Here is a 27,632-nt window from a genome sequence, read left to right on the forward strand (position 1 = left end):
AACAGGACAGACATAATGATTGTTCTCTTCTTCTCTGTTCCAGGTGGTGTGTCTGCCCAGCAGCGTTGTACCAGTAAGTATATCGCCGCCACACGGTGAGTAAGTGAGTTGGGTTTTAACGCCGCTTTTAACAGTATTCCAGTTATATCGCGGCGTGTCAGCTTAATGTGGGAGGAAAGCCCGGAGTGATGCAGGTGTCAGACGTTTACCACTTCGGTGAAACCCACGAGCACAGGTATGGTGCTGACAAACCTAGAAACATAATCGGGGCGAACCGGGATTCGAACCCACAATCATAGGTTTCTGCCGTGCCTAAGGGACGCAACTCTGCACAGCGTATTGCGGCGCCTTAGACGACTGGGCCACCCGTGCCCCCACTACTTCGATGAAACCTACGAGCACGGGTATGGTGCTGACAAACCTAGAAACACATAATCGGGGCGAACTGGATTAGAATCGTCCATCACGGGATCGAGTGGTCAGGCTCGCTGACACAGGTCATCATCCAAATTGCCTCTCTCGATGCTCATAATGTTAAACACCGGAATGCCTGGTCCCGACTCGATTATTTACAGACCACAGGCACATACAGCCGGAATATTACTGAGTGTGGCGTGAAGCAACAAACGCAACCACTTGGTTCTCAGCAACTCTGTATTTTATGCATTTCAGTGTAGAAACTGTTATCTCCACAGTTCCAGACCCTAATGTTCGTCTGTACAATGATGGTGGACCGGGAGGTCTCGGACTCCTGGAGGTGAAGGACCTCGCCACAAATTCATGGGGGTCTGTCTGTGCTGATAACTTTGACGTTGCGACAGCGAAGGTCGTGTGCAGGATGGTGTGTTTCGAGTAAGTGATGAACTCCCTCTCCCTTGTCAATCTGCAGAAAACTGTGTTCCCTGTGCCTTATGTTTGTCTCCCTTACATATGTCAGTTCTAGTACACTTAGCTTATCTCCCTTGAACCAATCACCTTGGAGAAGAATGGGATCAAAGTATACTATGCTTGTCTCCCTTGAACCAATCACCCTGGGGAAGACTGTGATCCATGTATACTATGCCTGTCTCCCTTGCACCAATCACTCAGATAAGACTGTGTTTAAAGTACACTATGCCTGTCTCCCTTGCACTAATCACTCAGATAAGACTGTGATCCAAGTACACTTTGCCTGTCTCCCTTGCACCAATCACCCTGGAAAAGACTGTGATTCAAGTATACTATGCTTGTCTCCCTTGCACCAATCACTCAAGATAAGACTATGATCCAAGTACACTATGCTTGTCTCCCTTTCACCAATCACCGTGGCGACGACTGTGATCCAAGTACACTATACCTGTCTCCCTTGAACCAATCACCCTGGAGAAGACTGTGTCATAAGTACACTATGCCTGTTTCCCTTGCACCAATCACCCTGGAGAAGACTGTGTTCCAAGTACACTATGCCTGTTTCCCTTGCACCAATCACCCTGGAGAAGACTGTGTTTCAAGTACACTGTGCCTCCCCCCTTGCACCAATCACCCTGGAGAAGACTATGTTTCAAGTACACTTTGCTTGACTCCCTTGCACCAATCACCCTGGAGAAGACTATGTTTCAAGTACACTTTGCTTGACTCCCTTGCACCAATCACCCTGGAGAAGACTATGTTTCAAGTACACTTTGCTTGACTCCCTTGCACCAATCACCCTGGAGAAGACTATGTTTCAAGTACACTTTGCTTGACTCCCTTGCACCAATCACCCTGGAGAAGACTGTGTCATAAGTACACTATGCCTGTCTCCCTTGCACCAATCACCCTGGAGAAGACTGTGATCCAAGTGCACTATACCTGTCTCCCTTGCACCAATCACCCTGGAGAAGACTGTGTTTCAAGTACACTATACCTGTCTCCCTTGAACCAATCACCCTGGAGAAGACTGTGTCATAAGTACACTATGCCTGTCTCCCTTGCACCAATCACCCTGGAGAAGACTGTGTCATAAGTACACTATGCCTGTCTCCCTTGCACCAATCACCCTGGAGAAGACTGTGTCATAAGTACACTATGCCTGTCTCCCTTGCACCAATCACCCTGGAGAAGACTGTGATCCAAGTGCACTATACCTGTCTCCCTTGCACCAATCACCCTGGAGAAGACTGTGTTTCAAGTACACTATACCTGTCTCCCTTGCACCAATCACCCTGGAGAAGACTGTGTTTCAAGTACACTATGCCTGTCTCCCTTGCACCAATCACCCTGGAGAAGACTGTGTTTCAAGTACACTATACCTGTCTCCCTTGCACCAATCACCCTGGAGAAGACTGTGTTTCAAGTACACTATACCTGTCTCCCTTGCACCAATCACCCTGGAGAAGACTGTGTCATAAGTACACTATGCCTGTCTCCCTTGCACCAATCACCCTGGAGAAGACTGTGTCATAAGTACACTATGCCTGTCTCCCTTGCACCAATCACCCTGGAGAAGACTGTGTCATAAGTACACTATGCCTGTCTCCCTTGCACCAATCACCCTGGAGAAGACTGTGATCCAAGTGCACTATACCTGTCTCCCTTGCACCAATCACCCTGGAGAAGACTGTGTTTCAAGTACACTATACCTGTCTCCCTTGCACCAATCACCCTGGAGAAGACTGTGTCATAAGTACACTATGCCTGTCTCCCTTGCACCAATCACCCTGGAGAAGACTGTGTCATAAGTACACTATGCCTGTCTCCCTTGCACCAATCACCCTGGAGAAGACTGTGTTTCAAGTACACTATGCCTGTCTCTCTTGCACCAATCACCATGGAGAAGACTGTGTTCCAAGTACACTATACCTGTCTCCCTTGCACCAATCACCCTGGAGAAGACTGTGTTCCAAGTACACTTTGCCTGTCTCCCTTGCACTAATCACCCTGGAGAAGACTGGTGCTCATGATGTCAGTCACTGAATTATCTGGTCCAGGTTTATAGAATCATCTGACCAGACCCTATTATTACAATCATAGAATAGAATAGAAGCAGTTTTAATCAGTTTCAATGTGTTCCACAACTTTATATCTGCTAGTTTTCATAAATACAGCCACTAAATTCAAACAAAGCGTAAACTATTTTTTTAGAGATAAGAGACAAATTACATGATATTAATTGATCACGGTCCTCAGGAGGATGTTACTTTCCAAATATGGAACATACTGCTTTTTAAACAGAATGAGCAGCTGTCTGTTCACACAGATCCTGGGCGGTGGGAAAGCCTTCCGGTTAAGGGGTTAGTACCGAATATCTGAGTTTGCTTCCCAACATTATACAGCTGGAATGGTGCTAAAACAGCGTAGACCTCAGTCACTCACACTGGATACAAACAGATGCGACGAAACCATTTCCATCATCAGAAGAAATCTCTGTCAAAAAGTCCACTGTACCAATCCGACCACATCAGGAGCATGAACTTGTAATTGAAGAAACAGTTCCTGACATCTGTACTTTGAAAATAATACATAGAGAATCTCACCCGAGTGTCTTTTGATATCAAATATATCAACACAGGGAAATTTCCGAGGCTTGCCGAGGATTTTTGCCACTTTTATCTACGAGTGTTGATATATTTGATATCAAAAGACACGAGGGTGAGATTTTATTTATCATCCAACATCAATCTTCCAACTTTTTCAATTTGTAGACAGTAATTAGCAGTGTCTTTAGTGAAAAAGGTACTGCTAACAGCTTCAGTAGCAGAGCCATTAGTGATGTCATTTGATTGTGACGTCATGGTAACCAGTGACGTCACAATGGTCTGCAAAGCATTGTGATGTTATTTCATAGCAGCGATATCTACAGTGTAGATATCGCTTGATCTCATCCAAGCGATATCTCCTGTGGGAGCCAGTTTTGGATGATAAAACACAATATTGCGCTTAACATTAATTATTATATTTAATTGGATCTATCAGTTCTTATTAGTTGGCAAAAAATGTTAATGAGTGTAGCCTATAAGACTCACTATGCCTAAGTACCATGTGTCTGCTCATAGGTCTGATATTGCTCTGGAAGAGGCAACTTGTGGTATCAGTGTAGCATTTAAGCCTAATTATGCCTAAGCACCATGTGTCTGCTCATAGGTCTGATATTTCTCGGGGGGAGGCAACGTAATGACCACATTACACTTGTTACAGTGACACATACGCCACCCCGATGATGATACAAAACATCACCCTGCTGGCACGCTTCAAGGTGATGTTCAACCCCTACTGCCACGGTGGAGAGACTAACCTTCTGACTGGGTGCCAACACTCTCCCTGGGGAGACGTCGCTGGCTGCACTGACGCTGTGTACATGACCTGTCTGGAGGACAACCCCTGTCATCCTGAACATTGTGTGGCTGAACGTGAGTATATTTACCCCTGTCATCCTGAACATTGTGTTTCTGAACGTGAGTATATGTACCCCTGTCATCCTGAACATTGTGTGCCAGAACGTGAGTATATGTACCACTGCCATCCTGAACATTGTGTGCCTGAACGTGAGTATATGTACCACTGCCATCCTGAACATTGTGTGCCTGAACGTGAGTATATGTACCACTGCCATCCTGAACATTGTGTTTCTGAACGTGAGTATATGTACCCCTGTCATCCTGAACATTGTGTGGCTGAACGTGAGTATATGTACCACTGCCATCCTGAACATTGTGTGCCTGAACGTGAGTATATGTACCCCTGCCATCCTGAACATTGTGTGCCTGAACGTGAGTATATGTACCCCTGCCATCCTGAACATTGTGTTTCTGAACGTGAGTATATGTACCACTGCCATCCTGAACATTGTGTGCCTGAACGTGAGTATATGTACCCCTGCCACCCTGAACACTGTGTGCCTGAACGTGAGTATATGTACCCCTGCCATCCTGAACATTGTGTTTCTGAACGTGAGTATATGTACCCCTGCCACCCTGAACACTGTGTGCCTGAACGTGAGTATATGTACCCCTGCCATCCTGAACATTGTGTTTCTGAACGTGAGTATATGTACCCCTGTCATCCTGAACATTGTGTGCCTGAACGTGAGTATATGTACCCCTGTCATCCTGAACATTGTGTTTCTGAACGTGAGTATATGTACCCCTGCCACCCTGAACACTGTGTGCCTGAACGTGAGTATATGTACCCCTGTCATCCTGAACATTGTGTGCCTGAACGTGAGTATATGTACCCCTGTCATCCTGAACATTGTGTTTCTGAACGTGAGTATATGTACCCCTGTCATCCTGAACATTGTGTTTCTGAACGTGAGTATATGTACCACTGCCATCCTGAACATTGTGTTTCTGAACGTGAGTATATGTACCCCTGCCACCCTGAACACTGTGTGCCTGAACGTGAGTATATGTACCCCTGCCATCCTGAACATTGTGTTTCTGAACGTGAGTATATGTACCCCTGTCATCCTGAACATTGTGTGCCTGAACGTGAGTATATGTACCCCTGTCATCCTGAACATTGTGTTTCTGAACGTGAGTATATGTACCCCTGTCATCCTGAACATTGTGTTTCTGAACGTGAGTATATGTACCACTGCCATCCTGAACATTGTGTTTCTGAACGTGAGTATATGTACCCCTGTCATCCTGAACATTGTGTTTCTGAACGTGAGTATATGTACCCCTGTCATCCTGAACATTGTGTTTCTGAACGTGAGTATATGTACCACTGCCATCCTGAACATTGTGTGCCTGAACGTGAGTATATGTACCCCTGCCACCCTGAACATTGTGTGCCTGAACGTATGTATATGTACCCCTGTCATCCTGAACATTGTGTTTCTGAACGTGAGTATATGTACCCCTGTCATCCTGAACATTGTGTGTCTGAACGTGAGTATATGTACCCCTGCCATCCTGAACATTGTGTGTCTGAACGTGAGTATATGTACCCCTGTCGTCCTGAACATTGTGTGTCTGAACGTGATTGGATGTACCCCTGTCATCCTGAACATTGTGTGTCTGAACGTGAGTATATGAACCCTTGTCATCCTGAACATTGTGTGTCTGAACGTGATTGGATGTACCCCTGTCATCCTGAACATTGTGTGTCTGAACGTGAGTGGATGCACCCCTGTCATCCTGAACAGTGTGTGTCTGAACGTGAGTGGATGCACCCTTGTCGTCCTGATAATTGTGAGTCTGAACGTGAGTGGATGTACCCCTGTCGTCCTGATAATTGTGAGTCTGAACGTGAGTGGATGCACCCCTGTCATCCTGAACAGTGTGTGTCTGAACGTGAGTGGATGCACCCTTGTCGTCCTGATAATTGTGTGTCTGAACGTGAATGGATGCACCCCTGTCATCCTGAACACTGTGAGTCTGAACGTGAATGGATGCACCCCTGTCATCCTGAACAGTGTGTGTCTGAACGTGAATGGATGCACCCTTGTCGTCCTGAACACTGTTTGTCAGAACGTGAGTGGATGTACCCCTGTCGTCCTGATCATTATGTGTCCGAACGTGAGTGGATGCACCCTTGTCGTCCTGAACACTGTTTGTCAGAACGTGAGCATATGTACCCCTGTAATGCTGTTACTACCGGATCACTGTGAGTCCTAATGTGACTAACAAGGTAAAGTAAAGAGTAAACAGCTTTCTATGTGTAGTGCCGATGAACAAGACAAAAAGGGAGTGTGATACATGTGTGTACATGTACCTTATTTGTATGCTTTTATACGACCTCTGAAAGGGAACTTGTGGTTGCATTAGTGCGATATTGTTTTCGCAGCTGATGCTCCGAGCATCTCGTGCAACGACACGTATATGAGAGTGGAGTTTAGCAAGGTGCATGACAAGGACCTCACTCCGGCCGACATCTCTCTCATGACTCACGGATGCCCTATCGACACTTACAGCCACGACTTTGGGTCTGGAGATCAAGTTGTGTCGGCTCTCATCGCTTTAGATACATGTGGTGTCAAGACTAAGGTAGGTGGCCCTCTCTTACGTTCTGTGTCAACTTAACGCTGGTAGAGGCAGTTTATCCCTTTGCATTCCCCTTCAAAACGTGCTGTTTCAATATTGCGGAAATTACATTCATCTTTAAACCTATTACTTCAAAGCACGTCAAGACGTCGTCAGATGTATTAAAACCCTCATTGACAAAGATACATTTTTCCATAAAAACCTTGTAAAAATAATAACAGTTCAGTATGCTGAATAAAGAGATATTGTATGCCATAAAAATTACATTGTTGTATATTTGTAAAAACAAATGTTAGACTTGGATGTTTAAATATATATATACATCTGCTTTTGGAGATTAAAAATATATCTAGTAAAACACCAACCGGAATCTGTCTAGACTCTCCTATTTTCTAACACCGTCATATTGCTGGAATATTGCCGAGTGCGGAGTTCAAACATAAATTAAAAAACATGTACAGACCAATTAGGTAACGTCTACTGACAAAAATAATTACTTTCAGGGAAATTCGACTCATCTGTTCTACGAGACTAAGCTGGTTCACAATGCAGTCACTGACAGCAGTGGCATAACACGTGGAGGCGCATATGTCGTGGACGCCACGTGTGCCTTCAAAAGAGAACATGAGGTTAACATAGGCGTTGAAATTGTCACGCAGTCCATTAGTGTTATTGGCAGTGGAGTGTTTCATTTCAAGATGTTTTTGTGGAAGTCAGACCATTTCTTCGAGCGGTATACCGGTACAGTTAGTCTCCACATCAACGACTGTTTGAACGTGACCGTGGACCTAATCACCAACAACAACGATCTGAAAGTGGTGGTACCGGATTGTTGGGTGACTCCAGAACCGGACAACCCCCCTACCCACTCAGTCTATCTGATGAGAAACAAGTACGTGTCGTGAAGTATAACTGTTCTTATCAATTTTACGATATTCAGGGTGCGCTGGGGTGTGTCGGAGTGTGGGGTCGGGTCGGTTTTGTTTTAATCATCTTTTCTCGATTATGATTCAAACACATACATTCGTCCATTAGACATACTAGATGTTCAGATTGATTCAAAGTTTTTGGACCCCAAATTGAAGAGCTGACAGAGCAAGTGTACCGTATTGTACAAATCCTAAGCGCATACACCTCCCCCCCCCCCCCCCCCCCCCCCCACCACCACCCCCACACACACACAAACACACACATCGTATTTGAAATACTGTTTTTTTGTGTTCGTTTGTTGTTTAACGCCGCACTCAGCAACATTCCAGCTATATGCCGGCGGTCTGCAAAAAATGGAGTCTTGACCACACAATCCAGTGACTGAGATCATGAGCATCGACCCATGCAACACGATACGGGTGGATGCAATGACATGCATCAACCAAGTCAGCGAGCCTGACCACCCGATCCCGTTAGTTGCCCCTTGCATCTTCACGGGTCGTATGTTATCATTTACTGTGAATTAAAAAGTCGGGACCAGACAAAGCAGTTACTGACATGATTAAGGGTACAACTGGGAGATAAAGCAACCGTAATTTGAAATTTAACCTAGACACCTCCTATTTTAAATTGGAACTCAGCGTTTCAGCGGGAGGATTCAAATGCATAAACAGGACCGATAACTGTGGTTTGTGTGTGGTTTACTTAATTTTGTGTGTTCAGAAATGTATTTCATCATGTTTGATATGATGTTGTTCTGATATCGAACTTCTACAATTCTAATGGGTTATCGGCAGCCATTGGCAGCAATTGGGTATTGTGTGTTTCGGTACAGTTCTGTAACCTGTAACTTCTATACAACCTCTGCAACCTGCATACTGTATACAGCCTCAGCACTGTTTGTTTCAGGACAGCTGAGGAGAAGACTCTTGTCGGGTACCCTTTATCCCACTACAGGTTCGGGTTCAAATTCAGAGTTTTCCAGTTCGGATACATCAACAAGGTGACGGTCATGCATTCTGTTATCATTTACAACAAGGACTAGTTCATTGTAATTTCCATGGAAACTTATTTTCACATATGACAATGAACCAACATATGCAAACTTCATGTGTCTACAATGATAAACAAAGTGGTTTTATGTCTGAAAACATAAGTGTGACATTCTTAACTCATTCAGAATTATAGTACAAGTTGATGATGGCCATGGTCTACTGAGTTTATGTTGTTTGACATTTTTAGACATCTGTCCACTACGGTGACATTGTTTGAAATGTTCTGACAATTGTCCACTACGGTGACCTTGTTTGACATGTTCAGACTGTTGTCCAATACGGCGACCTTGTTTGAAATGTTCTGACAATTGTCCACTACGGTGACCTTGTTTGACATGTTCAGACTGTTGTCCAATACGGCGACCTTGTTTGAAATGTTCTGACAATTGTCCACTACGGTGACCTTGTTTGACATGCTCAGACAATTGCCCCCTACAGTTATGTTGTCTGACATGTTCAGTCCAATACATTGATGTTGTTAGACATGTCCAGACATCTGATCACTGCTGTGACGTTGCTTGACATGTCAAAACATCTGTCCACTACAGTGACGTTGCTTGACATGTTCTGACAACTGTCCATTACAGTGACCTTGTTTGACATGTTCAGACATCTGTCAACTACAGTGACGTTGCTTGACGTGTTCAGACATCTGTCCACTACAGTGACGTTGCTTGACGTGTTCAGACATCTGTCCACTACTGTGACGTTGCTTGACATGTTCAGACATCTGTCAACTACAGTGACGTTGCTTGACGTGTTCAGACATCTGTCCACTACTGTGACGTTGCTTGACGTGTTCAGACATCTGTCCACTACGTTGACGTTGCTTGACATGTCAAAACATCTGTCCACTACAGTGACGTTGCTTGACGTGTTCAGACATCTGTCCATTACAGTGACCTTGTTTGACATGTTCAGACATCTGTCCACTACAGTGACGTTGCTTGACATGTTCAGACATCTGTCCACTACAGTGACGTTGCTTGACGTGTTCAGACATCTGTCCACTACTGTGACGTTGCTTGACATGTTCATACATCTCTCCACTACAGTGACGTTGCTTGACATGTCCAGACATCTGGCCACTACAGTGACGTTGCTTGACATGTCAAGACATCTGTCCACTACAGTGATGTTGCTTGACATGTCAAGACGTCTGTCCACTACAGTGACGTTGCTTGACATGTCTTGAAATCTGTCCACTGCAGTGACGTTGCTTGACATGTCAAGACATCTGTCCACTACAGGGACGTTGCTTGACATGTCAAGACATCTGTCCACTACAGTGACGTTGCTTGACATGTCCATACATCTGTCCACTACAGTGACGTTGCTTGACATGTCAAGACATCTGTCCACTACAGTGACGTTGCTTGACATGTTCAGACACTTGTCCACTACACTGGCGTTGCTTGACATGTTCAGACACTTGTCCACTACAGTGACGTTGCTTGACATGTTCAGACACTTGTCCACTACAGAGACGTTGCTTGACATGTTCAGACACTTGTCCACTACAGAGACGTCGCTTGACATTATCAGACACTTGTCCACTACAGTGACGTCGCTTGACATGTTCAGACACTTGTCCACTACAGTGACGTTGCTTGGCATGTTTAGACAGTTGTCCACTACAGTGACGTTGCTTGACGTGTTCAGACAGTTGTCCACTACAGTGACGTTGCTTGACATGTTCAGACACTTGTCCACTACAGTGACGTCACTTGACATGTTCAGACACTTGTCCACTACAGTGACGTTGCTTGACATGTCTTGAAATCTGTCCACTGCAGTGACGTTGCTTGATATGTCAAGACATCTGTCCACTACAGGGACGTTGCTTGACATGTCAAGACATCTGTCCACTACAGTGACGTTGCTTGACATGTCCATACATCTGTCCACTACAGTGACGTTGCTTGACATGTCAAGACATCTGTCCACTACAGTGACGTTGCTTGACATGTTCAGACACTTGTCCACTACACTGGCGTTGCTTGACATGTTCAGACACTTGTCCACTACAGTGACGTTGCTTGACATGTTCAGACACTTGTCCACTACAGAGACGTTGCTTGACATGTTCAGACACTTGTCCACTACAGAGACGTCGCTTGACATGTTCAGACACTTGTCCACTACAGTGACGTTGCTTGACGTGTTCAGACACTTGTCCTCTACAGAGACGTTGCTTGACATGTTCAGACACCTGTCCACTAGAGTGGCGTCGCTTGACATGTTCAGACACTTGTCCACTACAGTGACGTCGCTTGACATGTTCAGACACTTGTCCACTACAGTGACGTTGCTTGGCATGTTTAGACAGTTGTCCACTACAGTGACGTTGCTTGACGTGTTCAGACAGTTGTCCACTACAGTGACGTTGCTTGACATGTTCAGACACTTGTCCACTACAGTGACGTCACTTGACATGTTCAGACACTTGTCCACTACAGTGACGTCGCTTGACATGTTCAGACACTTGTCCACTACAGTGACGTCGCTCGACATGTTCAGACACTTGTCCACTAGAGTGACGTTGCTTGACGTGTTCAGACACTTGTCCTCTACAGTGACGTTGCTTGACGTGTTCTGACTGTTGTCCACTACAGTAACGTCGCTTGACATGTTCAGACACTTGTCCACTACAGTGACGTCGCTTGACATGTTCAGACACTTGTCCACTACAGTGACGTCGCTTGACATGTTCAGACACTTGTCCACTACATTGACGTTGCTTGACGTGTTCAGACAGTTGTCCACTACAGTGACGTTGCTTGACATGTTCCGACCCTTGTCCACTACAGTGACGTTGCTTGACGTGTTCAGACACTTGTCCACTACAGTGACGTCGCTTGACATGTTCAGACACTTGTGCACTACAGTGATGTTGGTTGACGTGTTCAGACACTTGTCCATTACAGTGACGTTGCTTGGCATGTTTAGACAGTTGTCCACTACAGTGACGTTGCTTGACATGTCAAGACATCTGTCCACTACAGTGACGTTGCTTGACATGTTCAGACACTTGTCCACTACACTGGCGTTGCTTGACATGTTCAGACACTTGTCCACTACAGAGACGTTGCTTGACATGTTCAGACACTTGTCCACTACAGAGACGTCGCTTGACATTATCAGACACTTGTCCACTACAGTGACGTTGCTTGAAATGTTCAGACACTTGTCCACTACAGAGACGTTGCTTGACATGTTCAGACATCTGTCCACTACAGTGATGTCACTTGACATGTTCAGACACCTGTCCACTAGAGTGGCGTCGCTTGACATGTTCAGACACTTGTCCACTACAGTGACGTCGCTTGACATGTTCAGACACTTGTCCACTACAGTGACGTTGCTTGGCATGTTTAGACAGTTGTCCACTACAGTGACGTTGCTTGACGTGTTCAGACAGTTGTCCACTACAGTGACGTTGCTTGACATGTTCAGACACTTGACCACTACAGTGACGTCACTTGACATGTTCAGACACTTGTCCACTACAGTGACGTCGCTTGACATGTTCAGACACTTGTCCACTACAGTGACGTCGCTCGACATGTTCAGACACTTGTCCACTAGAGTGACGTTGCTTGACGTGTTCAGACACTTGTCCTCTACAGTGACGTTGCTTGACGTGTTCTGACTGTTGTCCACTACTGTGACGTCGCTTGACATGTTCAGACACTTGTCCACTACAGTGACGTCGCTTGACATGTTCAGACACTTGTCCACTACAGTGACGTCGCTTGACATGTTCAGACACTTGTCCACTACATTGACGTTGCTTGACGTGTTCAGACAGTTGTCCACTACAGTGACGTTGCTTGACATGTTCCGACCCTTGTCCACTACAGTGACGTTGCTTGACGTGTTCAGACACTTGTCCACTACAGTGACGTCGCTTGACATGTTCAGACACTTTTGCACTACAGTGATGTTGGTTGACGTGTTCAGACACTTGTCCATTACAGTGACGTTGCTTGGCATGTTTAGACAGTTGTCCACTACAATGACGTTGCTTGACGTGTCCAGATAGTTGTCCACTACAGTGATATTCCTGCGTCTGTTGTAGATAAGAGTCCACTGCAAGGCCATTGCTTGTGAATGGAACGAAAGCAGTACGACTTGCCAGAGCCGATATCACTATCGCAGAAAGAGGGACACCGATGACAACACTGTCAGCAGCACTGTTATCATAAACCCAGTAGACAGCGTTGACAACTGTGAGTAGATATGAATAATGGTGAGGTGAAATGGGGTTTAACGTCGCGTCCAAGATTATTGCTCCTATATAGCGACGTGCATGCACGTGTATGTATGTGGCTGCTTGTACCAGTCCGGACTGATGCTGATTTATAGTGCTAGCTCACTGAGATACCATGCCGCAGTTTAACATGAATACCCCACTCAGACACAGTATACTGAATCCGAGCCGACCAGTCCTTGTTTTAGCCCCTTAATGCCGAGCGCCAGACATGGTAACAACAAGAACCATCTTTTAACGTCTTTTGGTATGACGCGGTCGGGGATCGAACCCCGGACCTTCCGCTCTTCAGGCGGTCGCTCTACCATCAGACCACGGAGGCGGTCATATGAATAATGACAACGGTGTGGTCTGGCATAGGGCTTTACGGGGAGTGTGGATGCGTCTGCGTAGAGGCGGTGAAGCTGGAGCTGTGGGGTCGCAGGATGGGAGGGGCAGAGGTGGGGAGTGGTTATCACGACCATGATGGGAGGGGCAGAGATGGGGAGTGGTTATCACGACCATGATGGGAGGGGCAGAGGTGGGGAGTGGTTATCACGACCATGATGGGAGGGGCAGAGATGGGGAGTGGTTATCACGACCATGATGGGAGGGGCAGAGATGGGGAGTGGTTATCGCGACCATGATGGGAGGGGCACAGGTGGGGAGTGGTTATCGCGACCATGATGGGAGGGGAGATGGATGCAGAGCAGGGAAGGGTGAAGATGGGTGTTTTGATGTCACGTATTTTCCGTAGAGACGAATTTTGTGTCATATTCTTGCTAAAACATTTATTCCATTCATCATACGCTATACACCTCTTCTCTTTGACTTATTTCAAGGTATGTATGACACGATATGCCTGTGTTGAATGGTTGGTTGGTTGGTTGGTTTGTTGTTTTGCCGCACTCAACAATATTCCAGCTATATGACCGACGTCTGTACATAATCGAGTCAGGACCAGACAATCCAGTGATTGATATCATAAACATCGATCGAGGACATAGTCGCCTTTTAAGGCAAGCATGGGTTGCTGAAGACCTATTCTACCCCGGATCTTCACGGGTCCCTGTGTTGAATGAAACGATTTGTATACCGTGGAGATATCTCTGTCAAAAACAGGGAATCAATTACATACACTTAAACATAACTAGTGACATCGACATTTTTCTAAAGTAGTGTGGAAATGCAAGAAAAATGCTTCATGTCCGTCAGAACAAGAAAGAATGTTTCACAGACTGTTGCTATTGAAATATCGAGTAATTACCGATCTACCTACCTGTGGTTTGGAGTATTAAAAAATACAAATTCTCCCTACTATACACATTGACCTTTTCACACAGTCCTGCGGTAGTCCTGCCATGCTTCAACACATTACTGAGCGATCGCGCCTCCCGGCATTCTTCTAATGTTAAAAATTTGATATTTTAATGCGCTTTTAAATTCGATTAAATACCTCAAACAGAAAACGAGTATTCATTAATTCAGATGGTGTGAAATAAAATCTCAGCTGTGTGTAAATTAAACAAATTTAATTCAAGTATTTTATTTTAAGATTTTATTTTAATTAGGACCATATCGTGTTTGCGTGCAGGAAGCCATGTGTGAAAAGGTCAATGTGTATAGTAGGGAGAATTTGTATTTTGCGTTTTAATACTCCAAACCACAGGTAGGTCGATCGGTAATTACTCGATATTTCAATAGCAACAGTCTGTGAAACATTCTATCTTGTTTTAACGGAAAATAATCATTTTTCTTGCATTTCCGACACTACTTTAAAAAAATGTCGATGTCACTAGTTATGTTTAAGTAATTGATTCCCTGTTTTTGATAGAGATATTTCTATCTGTAAACAAAGCATTTCAACACAGGGACCCGTGAAGATCCGGGATAGAATAGGTCTTCAGCATCCATGCTTGCCGTAAGAGACGACTAACGGGATTTGGTGGTTAGACTCTTTATCGTATCCCATTTGCGTAGATCGATGTTCATGATGTCTATCACTGGATTGTATCACCGAGGCTCGATGATTTACTGACCGCCATCATATGGATGCAGCGTTAAACTGGAAACAACCAAACCTGTCAGAATGCGGGGGCCAGGGTGAGGTCAACACGTCGGGACAGGTGTTAAGTAATTACCTTAGGGTATAGGCAGTTTCATACATACAAGAACACAGGAATATCATCGTTTTACCTGCAAAGGTAATATTTTTTGGCTTATCACAGTTTCAGTTAAAATAGACTAGATTATGTAGATTTGAGTTCTTTTGATATGTGTTATTTTCTTAGTTCTATAGTTTGCGTTTATTAAATGAAGATAGAAAAGCATTTTTTTTAGCATTTCCGACAGTACATTAAGACTTTATGTAATGCTTAACGTGTGCTATGAATTTAACATTGATGCCCTTCAAGATCCCGTACTACGTGGGGTACCAGCTTTCCGGAAGAAGCACAAGCATCCAGGTCAAGAGAAGACGAAGCTGAGCAGAGGCCAGATGGGGGCAGCAACGGCAATACCACCTTCTTATCTGACACCAACACCATCACTTGCAGAGGCACCAGATACACCCGAAGGGCCCAAAGGTTCCCCAAACAAACCAGTTGTGCATGCAATACTTTGGAAAACATCTGATCTGACCTCAGACCTCGGACCCCGCCCTGACCTTCACCGGAATCAGACGGTACACATGACCTTGGAAACAGAACCTATCACGTCGGAGTTCGAACAGAGTATTCATATCACCACATGCGGGATGCATCCTTGGAACAAGGGAAAACCTTTTGTAGAGCTTCTAAGAAATGGGTAGGTTTGAAGAGTCTTCTGTAAAACTTGGACTGTAACAAATAAATGATCATGGGGTAAGCATAGGCTACCGTGGATCTGTAGTGGTCCTGATAATGCTACAGTTGTCAGAGTGGGTAACCGTTGATCTGTAAGTGTCCTGATAAGGCTCCAGTTGTCAGAGTGGGTCACCATGGATCTGTAATTGTCTTGTCAAAGCTACAGTAGTCAGTGTGGGTCACCATGGATCTGTAATTGTCCTGGCAAGACTACAGTTGTCAGTGTGGGTCACCATGGATCTGTAATTGTCCTGGCAAGACTACAGTTGTCAGTGTGGGTCGCAATGGATCTGTAATTGTCCTGGCAAGACTACAGTTGTCAGTGTGGGTCGCAATGGATCTGTAATTGTCCTGGCAAGACTACAGTTGTCAGTGTGGGTCGCAATGGATCTGTAGTGGCCCTGATGATGTTACAGTTGTCCGTGTGGGTAACCATGGATCTGTAAGTGTCCTGATAAGGCTACAGTTGTCAGTGTGGGTCAGCATGGATCTGTAAGTGTCCTGATAAGGCTCTAGTCAGTGTGGGTCGCAATGGATCTGTAGTGGTCCTGATGATGGAACAGTTGTCAGTGTGGGTCACCATGGATCTGTAAGTGTCCTGATAAGGCTACAGTTGTCAGTGTGGGTCAGCATGGATTTGTAATTGTCCTGACAAGACGACGGTTGTCAGTGTGGGTCAGCATGGATCTGTAATTGTCCTGATAAGGCTACAGTTGTCAGTATGGGTAACCATGGATCTGTAATTGTCCTGGCAAGGCTACAGTTGTCAGTGTGGGTCACCATGGATCTGTAATTGTCATGACAAGGCTACAGTTGTCAGTGTGGGTCGCAATGCATCTGTAGTGGTCCTGATAATACTACAGTTGTCAGTGTGGGTAAACATGGGTCTGTACGTTTCCTGATAAGGCTCCAGTATGTAATTGTCCTGACAAGGCGACGGTTGTCAGTGTGGGTCAGCATGGATATGTAATTGTCCTGACAAGGCTACAGTTGTCAGTGTGGGTCAGCATGGATCTGTAATTGTCCTGACAAGGCGACGGTTGTCAGTGTGGGTCACCATGGATATGTAATTGTCCTGTGATAAAGCTACATTTGTGATTGTGGGCCAACGTGGGTCTGTATTTGTCCTGATAAAGCTACAATTCTCAGTGTAGGTCACCATGGACCTGTAATTGTCCTGATGATGCTACAGTTGTCATTGTGGGTCAGCATGGATCTGTAATTGCCCTGTGATAAAGCTACATTTGTGAATGTGGGACAACGTGGGTTTGTAATTGACCCGTGATTAAGCTGCAGTTGTCAATATGAAAGTATAATGCATACATGCGTGTCTTGACTTCTATTTCTCAGCCTTCCCAGCGAGAACACGATGACCGTGACGAGAAACAGGGATCGCATAGCGCTGGAATTCAAGACCCCACTGGAACATCAGTTTACATTCGTAAGAATTTGTTTGAAACATCTTAATAAACGTGATCTGTCTGACCTATCTAACCTTCATACCCAATACACAAGCTCTTCTAAAACTAGTGACTATTTTTCAAGGGTTTGAAATATGAAAATCTCCTTGACTGAGGAAACATTTGTAGTGAGCGAGTGAGTATGGTTTTCAGCCGCTTTTAGTAATATTCCATCAATATCACGGTGGGGGAAACCGTAAATCTTGGATGATGGACTATTGTCTAAAACATGATGATCACACTGCTTTATTTTCACATATGCTGATACCTCTGCCATCAAGGTTAATATGACCTCATTAACCTCATGACGTTAAGGGGACGGTCGGGTAGCCTAGTGGTCAAAGCGTTCGCTCATCACGCCGAAGACCCGCGTTCGATTCCCGACATGGAAGACCCGGGTTTGATTCCCGACATGGGTTAAATGTGTGAAGCCCATTTTATGGTGTTCCCCGTCGTGATATTGCTGGAATATTGCTAAAACCAAACTCACTCACTCATGACGTTAAGGGTCTCGCTAAGCAAAACACTATTATGCAAGCTGATTATGCATCAGTTGAATCAATTTTCTTCACCCGGTTGCCAGTTCTTTAGATATTTGGGGGCACGGGTGGCCAAATCGTCTAAAGCGCCGCAATTCGTTGTGCAGAGTTGCGTCCCTTCGGCACGCAAGAAACCTATGATTGTGGGTTCAAATCCCGGTTCACCCCGATTATGTATCTAGGTTTGTCAGCACCATACCCGTGCTCGTTGGTTTCACCGAAGTGGTAAACGTCTGAGACCTGCATCACTTCGGGATTTCTCCCACATTAAGCTGACACGCCATGATATAACTGGAATATTGTTAAAAGCGGCGTTAAACCCACCTCACGCACTCACTCTTTAGGCATTTGAGTGTGAGAGACCAGGGCTCTAGATACAGAGCTTTTACTCATTCTTTTACGTTTTAACATTCACATTGGGTACTGATAGTTTGTTGGGGTCTTCAGTGTATCATTACTCTCTTCCAATCTACTGGGTTTTCTAGAGAGTGAGTTAATATTTAACGTCACAACAAACGGCAATATTTCAGCCATATCGTAACGATACAAAATTTGACTTTAACAATATATATGTAAACTGTATAAAATCCTGTCGACGAAGGACAGTAAAACAACTATATTATCACAGATATTTGTTTTAAACTAGTATATAACCATAAAATATGACTATTCATGACATTACAACAGATAAAATTGGGTAAAATATCACCAGCAACTAACGTGAGGTCACCATGCTGGGGACCATGGGGACTTACAGTACCTTTGCTACCTGCATGAACTGGGTTTTGCTAAACCGATGAGTGGAGGTGAGGTGAAATGGGGTTTAACGTCGCGTCCTAGATTATTGCACTTATATAGCGACGTGCATGCACGTGTATGTATGTGTGAGGCTGCTTGTACTAGTCCGGACTGATGCCGATTTATAGTGCTAGCTCACTGAGATACCATGCCGCAGTTTAACATGAATACCCTACTCAGACACAGTATACTGAATCCGAGCCGACCAGTCCTTGTGTTAGCCCCTTAATGCCGAGCGCCAGACAGGGTGACAACAAGTACCATCTTTTAACGTCTTTTGGTATGACGCGGCCAGGGATCGAGCCCCGGACCTTCCGCTCTCCGGGCGGACGCTCTACCACTAGACCACGGAGGCGGTCCAGATGAGTGGACGTTTTGGAACATAAATATACGCCTATGCTGTTTTATGCTTCAACTTCTAATTGTCATGTGTTCGTGTGCTCTCCAAGTTAGTCACTTGTCACAAAACCTCAAAACACTGCTAGTTGCTAGCACTACTGTCATTGGATCCAGAACAATATCGTTCAGGTTGCCACATGACAGTTCAATTTTCACGGCAGAATCACACGCCATCTTAACAGCTCTTAAATACATTCAAAATCAACCTAAGCATAAGCAGTTCATAATATTTTCAGACTCTCTTTCGTGTCTTCAGGCTATTCACAACATGTCCAGTACACATCCACTTTTACTGGAAATTGTCGAATTGTATAATGTTCTCGCTACTGGCCAATACGACATCGCTTTCTGTTGGTTACCCAGCCATGTTGGAATCGCTGGTAACATAATGGCTGATGCTGCTGCAAAAGCAGCACTCAACAAATCTGTGACACCACTTCTAATCCCCTACAGTGATCTTAAACCCTTGATTAGATCTTACATCCGAGATCTAATGCAAAAGAAGTGGGACACCCAAGTAGGTATCAATAAATTACATGAAATTACACCAAACATCATTTACACCTACTTGGGTTGTCAGTCCAGATTTGAAGAGGTCATTCTGCGACGATGTCGTATTGGCCATAGTAGGTATACCCACGAATATATTTTAAATGGTGAAGATCCTCCATTTTGCATCCCTTGTGATGAGAGAATCACCGTCAAACATGTCCTGCTTGATTGTGTTGATTTTTCCATCACAAGGGATAAATATTTCAAAGTTTCATCCTTAAAGGATCTTTTTAGTATCAATGCTCGTTTAATTATTGCCTTTTTAAAAGAAATTGAATTGTTACATAAATTTTTATTGATATGTTTTGTATATAATAAAGTTTTTATAATTGGTAAAATAAATTTGATGACTGAGATTGTTAGTGGCTGTATCCTTGAAGGGGGTTGAAGTAACGTAAAATTATTGTCCCCATGAGATGATATGTAAGACCACATCATTCGAAGTACATTTATTCTTGCCAAAGTTTTAGACGTAGAATATTTGTTTATTTTAAGTGTTGGCTAAATTGCATATAATCACCAGCGGCTGAAGGGATGGTGTAAATCCTGCTGGGGAGTCGTGCAGGTAGCAAAAGTATTGTAAGTCCCCACGGTCCCCAGTAAGGTGGCATAACTTTGGTTGCTGGTGATGTATAGCCCATTTTTATATTGTATTGTTGATCGAAAATGTATTCTTTTTAATGTTCTCAACTAGTTTTAAAATCAAATCTGTGATACTCTAGTTATTTCTACTGTCCTTCGATGACAGATATGTATTCCATTCAAATATTTGTATTTTATGTCAGTTCTCGTCACGATATGGCTGAAATACTGCCGATGTGACGTTAAATATTAACTCACTCACTCACTCAAAACACTGCTACATGTCTGAGTTACAATCACCGAGATTTTGCAAATACGCGCAGTATGCACTGCTGTAGAGTTTTGTTTGCACGATGGCTGTATTCAGTCAGTAAGAAAAGAGCTGTACAAACATTTGTGTACAAATGGAAAAGGTACATTAGGTGATTACGCACAGTGTTGTTCAACTCTTGAGTTACCTAATTTTTCACTCAAAATATAATGAGTTATGGTGATTTTCAACTGAGGCTTATTTAACGCAAATACGTAGCTTATCGCGGGCTCTGGAGACGGATTATTGAGATCATTTTCCGGCACTTAATACGACATCTCAATACATTAAGACATCGTACCCATTGTGTTCGTTGTGAACTCTATCATCAGCTTAATTGTTTTTTATTCATGTTCATGTATGCTACACAAAAAAAACCGTGAAGGTCAGGGATAGAATAGGTCTTCAGCAACACATGCTTGCCGTAAAAGGCGACGATGGTTGCCGTAAGAGGCGACTAACTGGATCGGGTGGCTCCAATTGCGTGGATCGATGCTCATGATATCAATCACAGGATACTGCTTGAATATTGCTGGGTGCGGCGTAAACTCCAACAACTACACTATCAAGCATGTTTTTACGCACATAAACACGCTAGCTGTTCATTTGAATGCCTTTTGAGGTATGACGTTTGTATGTGACGGCGTGTCAGCTTAATGTGGGAGGAAAGCCCGAAGTGATGCAGGTCTCAGACGTTTACCACTTCGGTGAAACCCACGAGCACGGGTATGGTGCTGACAAACCTAGAACTATAATCGGGGTGAACCGGGATTCGAACCCACAATCATAGGTTTCTGGCATGCCCAAGGGACGCAACTCTGCACAGCGAATCGCGGCGCCTCAGACGACTGGGCCACCCGTGCCCCGCTCGAACCTGAGAATGTAGGATTTGGCCATGCATAACTTTGACATATTAACTTGTATTTGTTTGAAATTAACTTCTATCAAACGACGTTCAGAGAATTCTGGAATCGACTTGTCACACCGACTTCTTAATGGGCTCACGAGGATCACGTGTGCTCACGGGAGCTTAGTCAGTTTCATCGATATGTCTTGCACGTGCACAACGTGCGTTCACACTCTCTACCTGCAACAAACGAGATGCATGTCTCAGATGTTTACCACTTCGGTGAAACCCACGAGCACGGGTATGGTGCTGACAAACCTAGAAATATAATCGGGGCGAACCGGGATTAGAACCCACAGTCATAGGTTTCTGGCGTGCCGAAGGGACGCAACTCTGCACAGCAAACCGCGGCGCCTTAGACGACTGGGCCACCCGTGCCCCCCAGTCTACACGAAACTTACATGCTTACGCTAAAGTTTCATGCCTAGTATGCACCTGTGTGTAACCCCATGAAAACCGTGGCCCACATAACCAAAATAACCAACTGCAACGTAGTATTAAAGGTGGAATTAAACACCATATCAATTGTCAAGTATAATATTCAGTGAGTGAGTGAGTATGCTTTTACGCCGTTTGGTTTTAGCAATATTCCAGCAATATCACGGCGGGGGACACCAGAAATGGGCTTCACACATTGTACCTATGTCGGGAATCGAACCCGGGTCTTCGGCTTGACGAGGGAACGCTTTAACCACTTGGCTACCCGGCATGGTAAAACGTAACGATGGTGTCATTTATGTGAAGTATCATTCATTAACTCTATATGATTAATTCATGCTGCATTGTAATATGAAATTGACATTACAGTAGTAGAATAATGTGCAAATAGCTTTTTATGATAGTTTCCGGTGTTCTGTTCATGCTCATTCACAGTTAAAAATCAATATTGTGATATTTCTATACGCTTGAAACTTAGTAACAGACACAAAAGAAACTTGAGACGATCGTTGCCACAAAAAAATATTCCGTTTACAACTAATATGTAATTTTTTATTGGCAACAATGTACCAAATAAATCATATGAAACCTAATCCAGAAATGGTGATTGCTGATGTGCTCTCTGTTGTTAAGTTCTCATGTCCGTGATAGTTGTCGCAAACAACAAACCTTTGGAATCAGTAGCACTGTTTTTTTCCGAGGCGCAATCGAGTTCCTCGCAGTACAAGTGTTCGTTAAGCACGCCATAGTCTCGAGTTCCATTCCACAAGTAGATCTCACTCATTTCTGAGATCGCATTTGTCTTTACACTGGGGATATTCTCAGGAAGAAACTAACTTTGGTTAAGACAGTAAACTAGCTAACTGGTACCATTTGAGACTTAAAGAGATCAACCACATATTCTTTTTTGATATTTTGGTAATATCGTCCAAGCCAAACTCATTCAGACATTGAATACTTGATATTTGAATATTGTATAATTTTGCTCGCATAATCTGAAATAATTCCAATCCAGTGAAAGCACCAAAACGCGTTAAATTATCGGACAAGGATAAAAAAAAAATTACAGCGTAGTTACCAATTAGACGTATCCTATGGAGAGGAGGTGGCCACTACTAATATAAAGACTTAGATTATATCAGATTACAAATTAGCTGAGGTAATGAAACAAAATCACAATCTTGAATTACTGAACAGTGCCTCAATGATCGCAGAGTAACAATCTACATGTGACATGAACTTGAACAATAAAAGAAACATATTCAAAAGAAATGATGCTATGACAGCATATGATACACACCAGTAAGTATTTGCTGGAGCAGGGTATCTACAGATTTATTGAATGTTCGTAGACTCACAAACGTTATCCCTGTCGGGATGCCTTGTACTAGTAGGACTTATGCTCAAGAAATTTTGCTCATCACAATTGCATATGATAATGGTGATCGGGTGATCAAGCTCTATGATAAAGCTAACCGCGTGTCAACGGACCCTATAACGAGGATGGTGCACCTAGTCTAGGCTGGGATATTTGCAGGGTTCGAATCCCATATTCGCCCTGATCATATGTCTTGTTTAGTCACTCTGTGCTCGTGGATGACATTAAAGTGGTAAACGTCTGAGACCTGAATCAGACCTGGTTTTCTTCTCATACTTAGCTGACACTCTGTGATATAACTGAAATATTGTCCAAAGTGACGTTAAACCAAACTCACCCACTTCCTCACTTCTTTCCCTTACAGATTGTCATCTCCTGCAAGGTGCACGCATGCTTTGAGGATCGTCCTACGTTGTGTTCCGAGGACACGGAGGCTCAGACAAGCGCCATCTTAATCATCGACTGTACGTACTCTTCACCAGCTGTATATCCCATGCTTCAGAATACCAGTTGGTTTGTCTTTATGTATATTTTTCATTTAATTTTGAAAATACAGTTAGCTTGATATTCTGCTGGTCAAGGCCATGAAATACAAAGCTTGTCTTAACAATTTTATGAAATCAATAACTTTCGCAACACCTTTGCAGATCCTTTACCAAAGTCCGCTGCTGAGACCTCAGGGGACCATCCGACTAGCCACCTGCGAAAATCCGCTGCACCAACTGAGATATCAGAGGACCATCCGACTAGCCACCTGCGAAAATCCGCTGCACCAACTGAGATCTCAGAGGACCATCCGACTGGCCACCTGCAAAAATCCGCTGCACCAACTGAGATCTCAGGGGACCATCCGACTAGTCACCTGCGAAAATCCGCTGCACCAACTGAGATCTCAGAGGACCATCCGACTAGCCACCTGCGAAAATCCGCTGCACCAAATGAGATCTCAGAGAAGCATCCGACTAGCCACCTGCGAAAATCCGCTGCACCATTTGGAGACTTAGAGGATCCTGAGCCTGTTGCAGAAGCATTTCAGGCAGGCGACCCTCAGTTGGCGAATGGTCATGGTAACCGACACAGTGGCACACTGCTCGCGTACACGTCCATCATCCTAGTGTATGGAGTCTTCGTGTAGATGACATGTGTACTGCTCAACGTTATCTATACTGAACAAAATAAATCAGGGATCATGAATATTTTGGGGGATATTTTGATGAAATTGTATGCTCCGTCCACACAACAAAAAAATCCCCCAAAATAGTCTTGATCTCTTATCATATTCGTTCAGAATAGAAAATCAACTGCGTGATGTGATGTTTACAAAATGAACTTAAAAGCATATTATTTAACCTGCGAACCTATTGTATATAAGGTATTAATTAACAATAATCGTCTTGTGGCTAGCAGTAATAAATATAAGAATCAACATGAGATGACATATTCCCCGGTCTGGAGCTATTCGGAAAGTTTAGCTACCTGTACCCACTTTTGGTTCATTGTCATTGGATACCTTCAGTTTAGTGAAGATGCAAATAATGCTGTCCAATGTGCAAAAAGATCAAAAGGCAATAGTTCACAACAACATTGGCCTGTATAGCAAGTTTCATCAAGAAATGCTAAAGGGGTTAGAAGTTCTGCTCCGGTAACGGAAAACGGACGGAGGATAAACAGGTGGACGGACGGACGGACATACTGACCGCTTTCGCTGATAAAAATTACAAATTAGACATGTCACTGATTCCCTTTGACCTACTTAAATGAGTGCAACGGTGGGTCTTGGTGTCTTTTATGATTAATAAGGTATTGCTGAGTTCAGCACTGTTTTAAGCAGTATCAGAACTCTGTCGCATGGCTCCTCTAGTTGTGATAGAGGGGATGCAATTTTGGATGACATAAATAGTGCACGTATATCAAAGTTATTGTGTTCCTAGGGGCGGTCGGGTAGCCTAGTGGTTAAAGCGTTCGCTCGTCACGCCGAAGACCCGGGTTCGATTCCCGACATAGGTACAATGTGTGAAGCCCATTTCTGGTGTCCCCCGCCGTGATATTGCTGGAATATTGCTAAAAGCGGCGTAAAACCATACTCACTCACTCACTATTGTGTTCCTTTTCACAATAATTACCCCATCGTATCGTTGATGCTGAACACCTAATATCATCACAATTTCATGATGATTCATGAACACATGCTCATGGTATAGTCGGGATCATACAATCGACTCTTCTTTAGGCAGAGATTTCTTATGAATATAGAAAGGGTTTTGTAGCTTTCAATTATTCATTTGGAACAATACATCATACCGTCCATATTTATGTGGTTTTTATCCACATGATAATGTATTTCAACTAATGTTTGTTTTGTGGTGGAATATTTATTACTGTTTGAATTTAATTACTTATCATAATTGTTTATAGGTAGACTATTTATAAGTGTAATGACTTTATTTATCAACTTATTGTGCTTGTGTAGAGCTGGAAATATTGACAATTGTTTTGAACTACTGGTAAGCCAGGATAAGTTGTGTTGTGGCCTGTCAGTTAACCCCGTATGACTTTGTATTGGGTCCTCTCAATGGCGCGTACCATTGTGAAGAAAGGGGAAGCTCGCGGTCCACGACAAGTAGTAGGATGGATATGTGCGTGTCCTGCCTCGGCTGACAACGAGTTCCAGTGGAAAGTTCAGTAGATCATAATAGTAAGTGCTGATGTGAGGTACCCGATGACTGTCAAGACGGTGACGGCAAATTAGCATAGAGAACAATTATTGAGAAGTATCGTTACAATGAAGGGAATACTGTTTTAACTCCTGAAAGCAATAATCAATAGTGTCATGTCTGTCATCAAATGATTGTGGAGGTTGATACTTTCCTAGTGATATTTGACTCAAGTACCTACTCCTTATTTAATCCCATGTGATTGTTACTGTAAACGTAATATAGCTCGAACCTGAGAATATAGGATTTGGCTATGCATAACTTTGACATATTTACTGGTATTTGTAATTAACTTCTATCAAACGACGTTCAGAGAATTCTGGAATCGACTTGTCACACCGACCTCTTAATGGGCTCATGAGCATCACATGTGGTCACGGGAGCTTAGTCAGTTTCATCGATATGTCTTGCACGTGCACAACGTGCGTACACACTCTCTACCTGCAACAAACCAAACATGTTTGCCCAAATTATGTGAACCGCCTACTTGTGTCAAACGCGTTTTGTGAGTAGGTTCAACTTATCCTGGATAACCTGTAATTTATCGACTCCTTATGGTGGTGGATAACTTTTTATTGTATTGGGCAGATTCATCAAGGCCCAATAACATTATTGCCGTTTTCTGTTTGTTGCACCAACTGAGTGTGTTTGATGGACTGCAGGTGTTTATCTAATACGGGATTTTGTATATGATACAGCATTTTTATCACTTGATTGTCTGGTTCAGACTCGATTGTTAACAGATCCTTGCAATGATTGCCACAATGAAACCGTACACAGTATTATCAAATTCGCCGACTTATGTCGTAATCTTTGTAATATGTTTTGTTTTTTATTTCTCATGTGAATAAATATTAGGCTGTGGTGGTTTGAGGTTATACTTTTTTTAAATAATTCTTTTATTATGGCTAGTCATGAAACATATTCGTTGCATAGTGTTAATATAGATGTGTTGTTTGCAATAATATAGGTATTATTAACAAATTCATGTTTTATCTGAGCTGTTGGGGAACAGAAAGTATACACTGGAAAATTGGATTTGACCAAAACATTATGAACGTCATTAAAACGTTACAAGACTGAACCAGTCACCGAAACGCTGGAAACTTAAGGTCCAAAACCCAATTATTATTGTATCTGATACATCACCATCGGTGAAGATCCGGGGTAGAATAGGTCTTCAGTAACCCATGCTTGCCGTCAAAGGTGACCATGCTTGTCGTAAGAGGCGACTAACGGGATCAGGCGGTCAGGCTCGCTGACTTGGTTGAGGCATGTCATCGTATTTCAATTACGTGGATCGATGGTCATGATGTCAATCGCGGGATTGTCTGGTTCAGACTCGAATATTTACAGACTGCCGTCATACAGCTGGAAAATTGCTGAGTGCTGCGTTAAACAAGAAACAGGATAACAAAACATCAACACCGTTATATGACTGAAAAACTTGTTCAAAGTGGCGTTAGACTCACTCACTCACTCACTAACCATTTCTTGTTTTAGCCACCATTTGTTACATATTGTTAAT

The 27,632-nt window shown here is 43.7% G+C and overlaps 1 protein-coding gene across 7 annotated transcripts; it reads left to right on the forward strand.

Moving 5' to 3' along the window:
- On the forward strand, window positions 1–26,968 carry LOC124118559. 7 transcript variants are annotated; one of them, XM_048390135.1, is made up of 12 exons: window positions 1–73; window positions 696–852; window positions 4,156–4,367; window positions 6,751–6,950; window positions 7,451–7,839; window positions 8,787–8,880; window positions 13,014–13,164; window positions 15,599–15,989; window positions 17,378–17,468; window positions 23,755–23,899; window positions 24,038–24,059; window positions 24,330–26,968. In XM_048390135.1, the coding sequence occupies exons 1-12, from the start codon at window positions 16–18 to the stop codon at window positions 24,523–24,525; spliced, it is 2,106 nt and encodes a 701-aa protein (XP_048246092.1). In that variant the 5' UTR covers window positions 1–15; the 3' UTR covers window positions 24,526–26,968. The 7 variants fall into 7 exon arrangements, with proteins under 7 accessions (XP_048246092.1, XP_048246089.1, XP_048246093.1 ...); XM_048390132.1 differs by having other exon boundaries at window positions 24,038–24,058; window positions 24,167–26,968; XM_048390136.1 differs by having other exon boundaries at window positions 23,755–23,854.
- The last annotated feature ends 664 nt before the right edge of the window (window positions 26,969–27,632 follow it).

The sequence above is a fragment of the Haliotis rufescens genome, unplaced genomic scaffold (assembly GCF_023055435.1).
Source record: "Haliotis rufescens isolate VD_foot unplaced genomic scaffold, xgHalRufe1.0.p SCAF_84, whole genome shotgun sequence".
In the NCBI taxonomy this organism is placed as follows: domain Eukaryota; kingdom Metazoa; phylum Mollusca; class Gastropoda; order Lepetellida; family Haliotidae; genus Haliotis; species Haliotis rufescens.

Bases quoted from the DNA above. Each gene is read 5' to 3' on its own strand.
- LOC124118559 (XM_048390130.1), top strand. From the start codon at position 16: ATGATTGTTCTCTTCTTCTCTGTTCCAGGTGGTGTGTCTGCCCAGCAG. The intron at 7,840-8,786 runs GTACGTGTCGTG...TGTTTGTTTCAG, and splicing joins GTCTATCTGATGAGAAACAA to GACAGCTGAGGAGAAGACTC. The intron at 8,881-13,013 runs GTGACGGTCATG...CGTCTGTTGTAG, and splicing joins AGTTCGGATACATCAACAAG to ATAAGAGTCCACTGCAAGGC.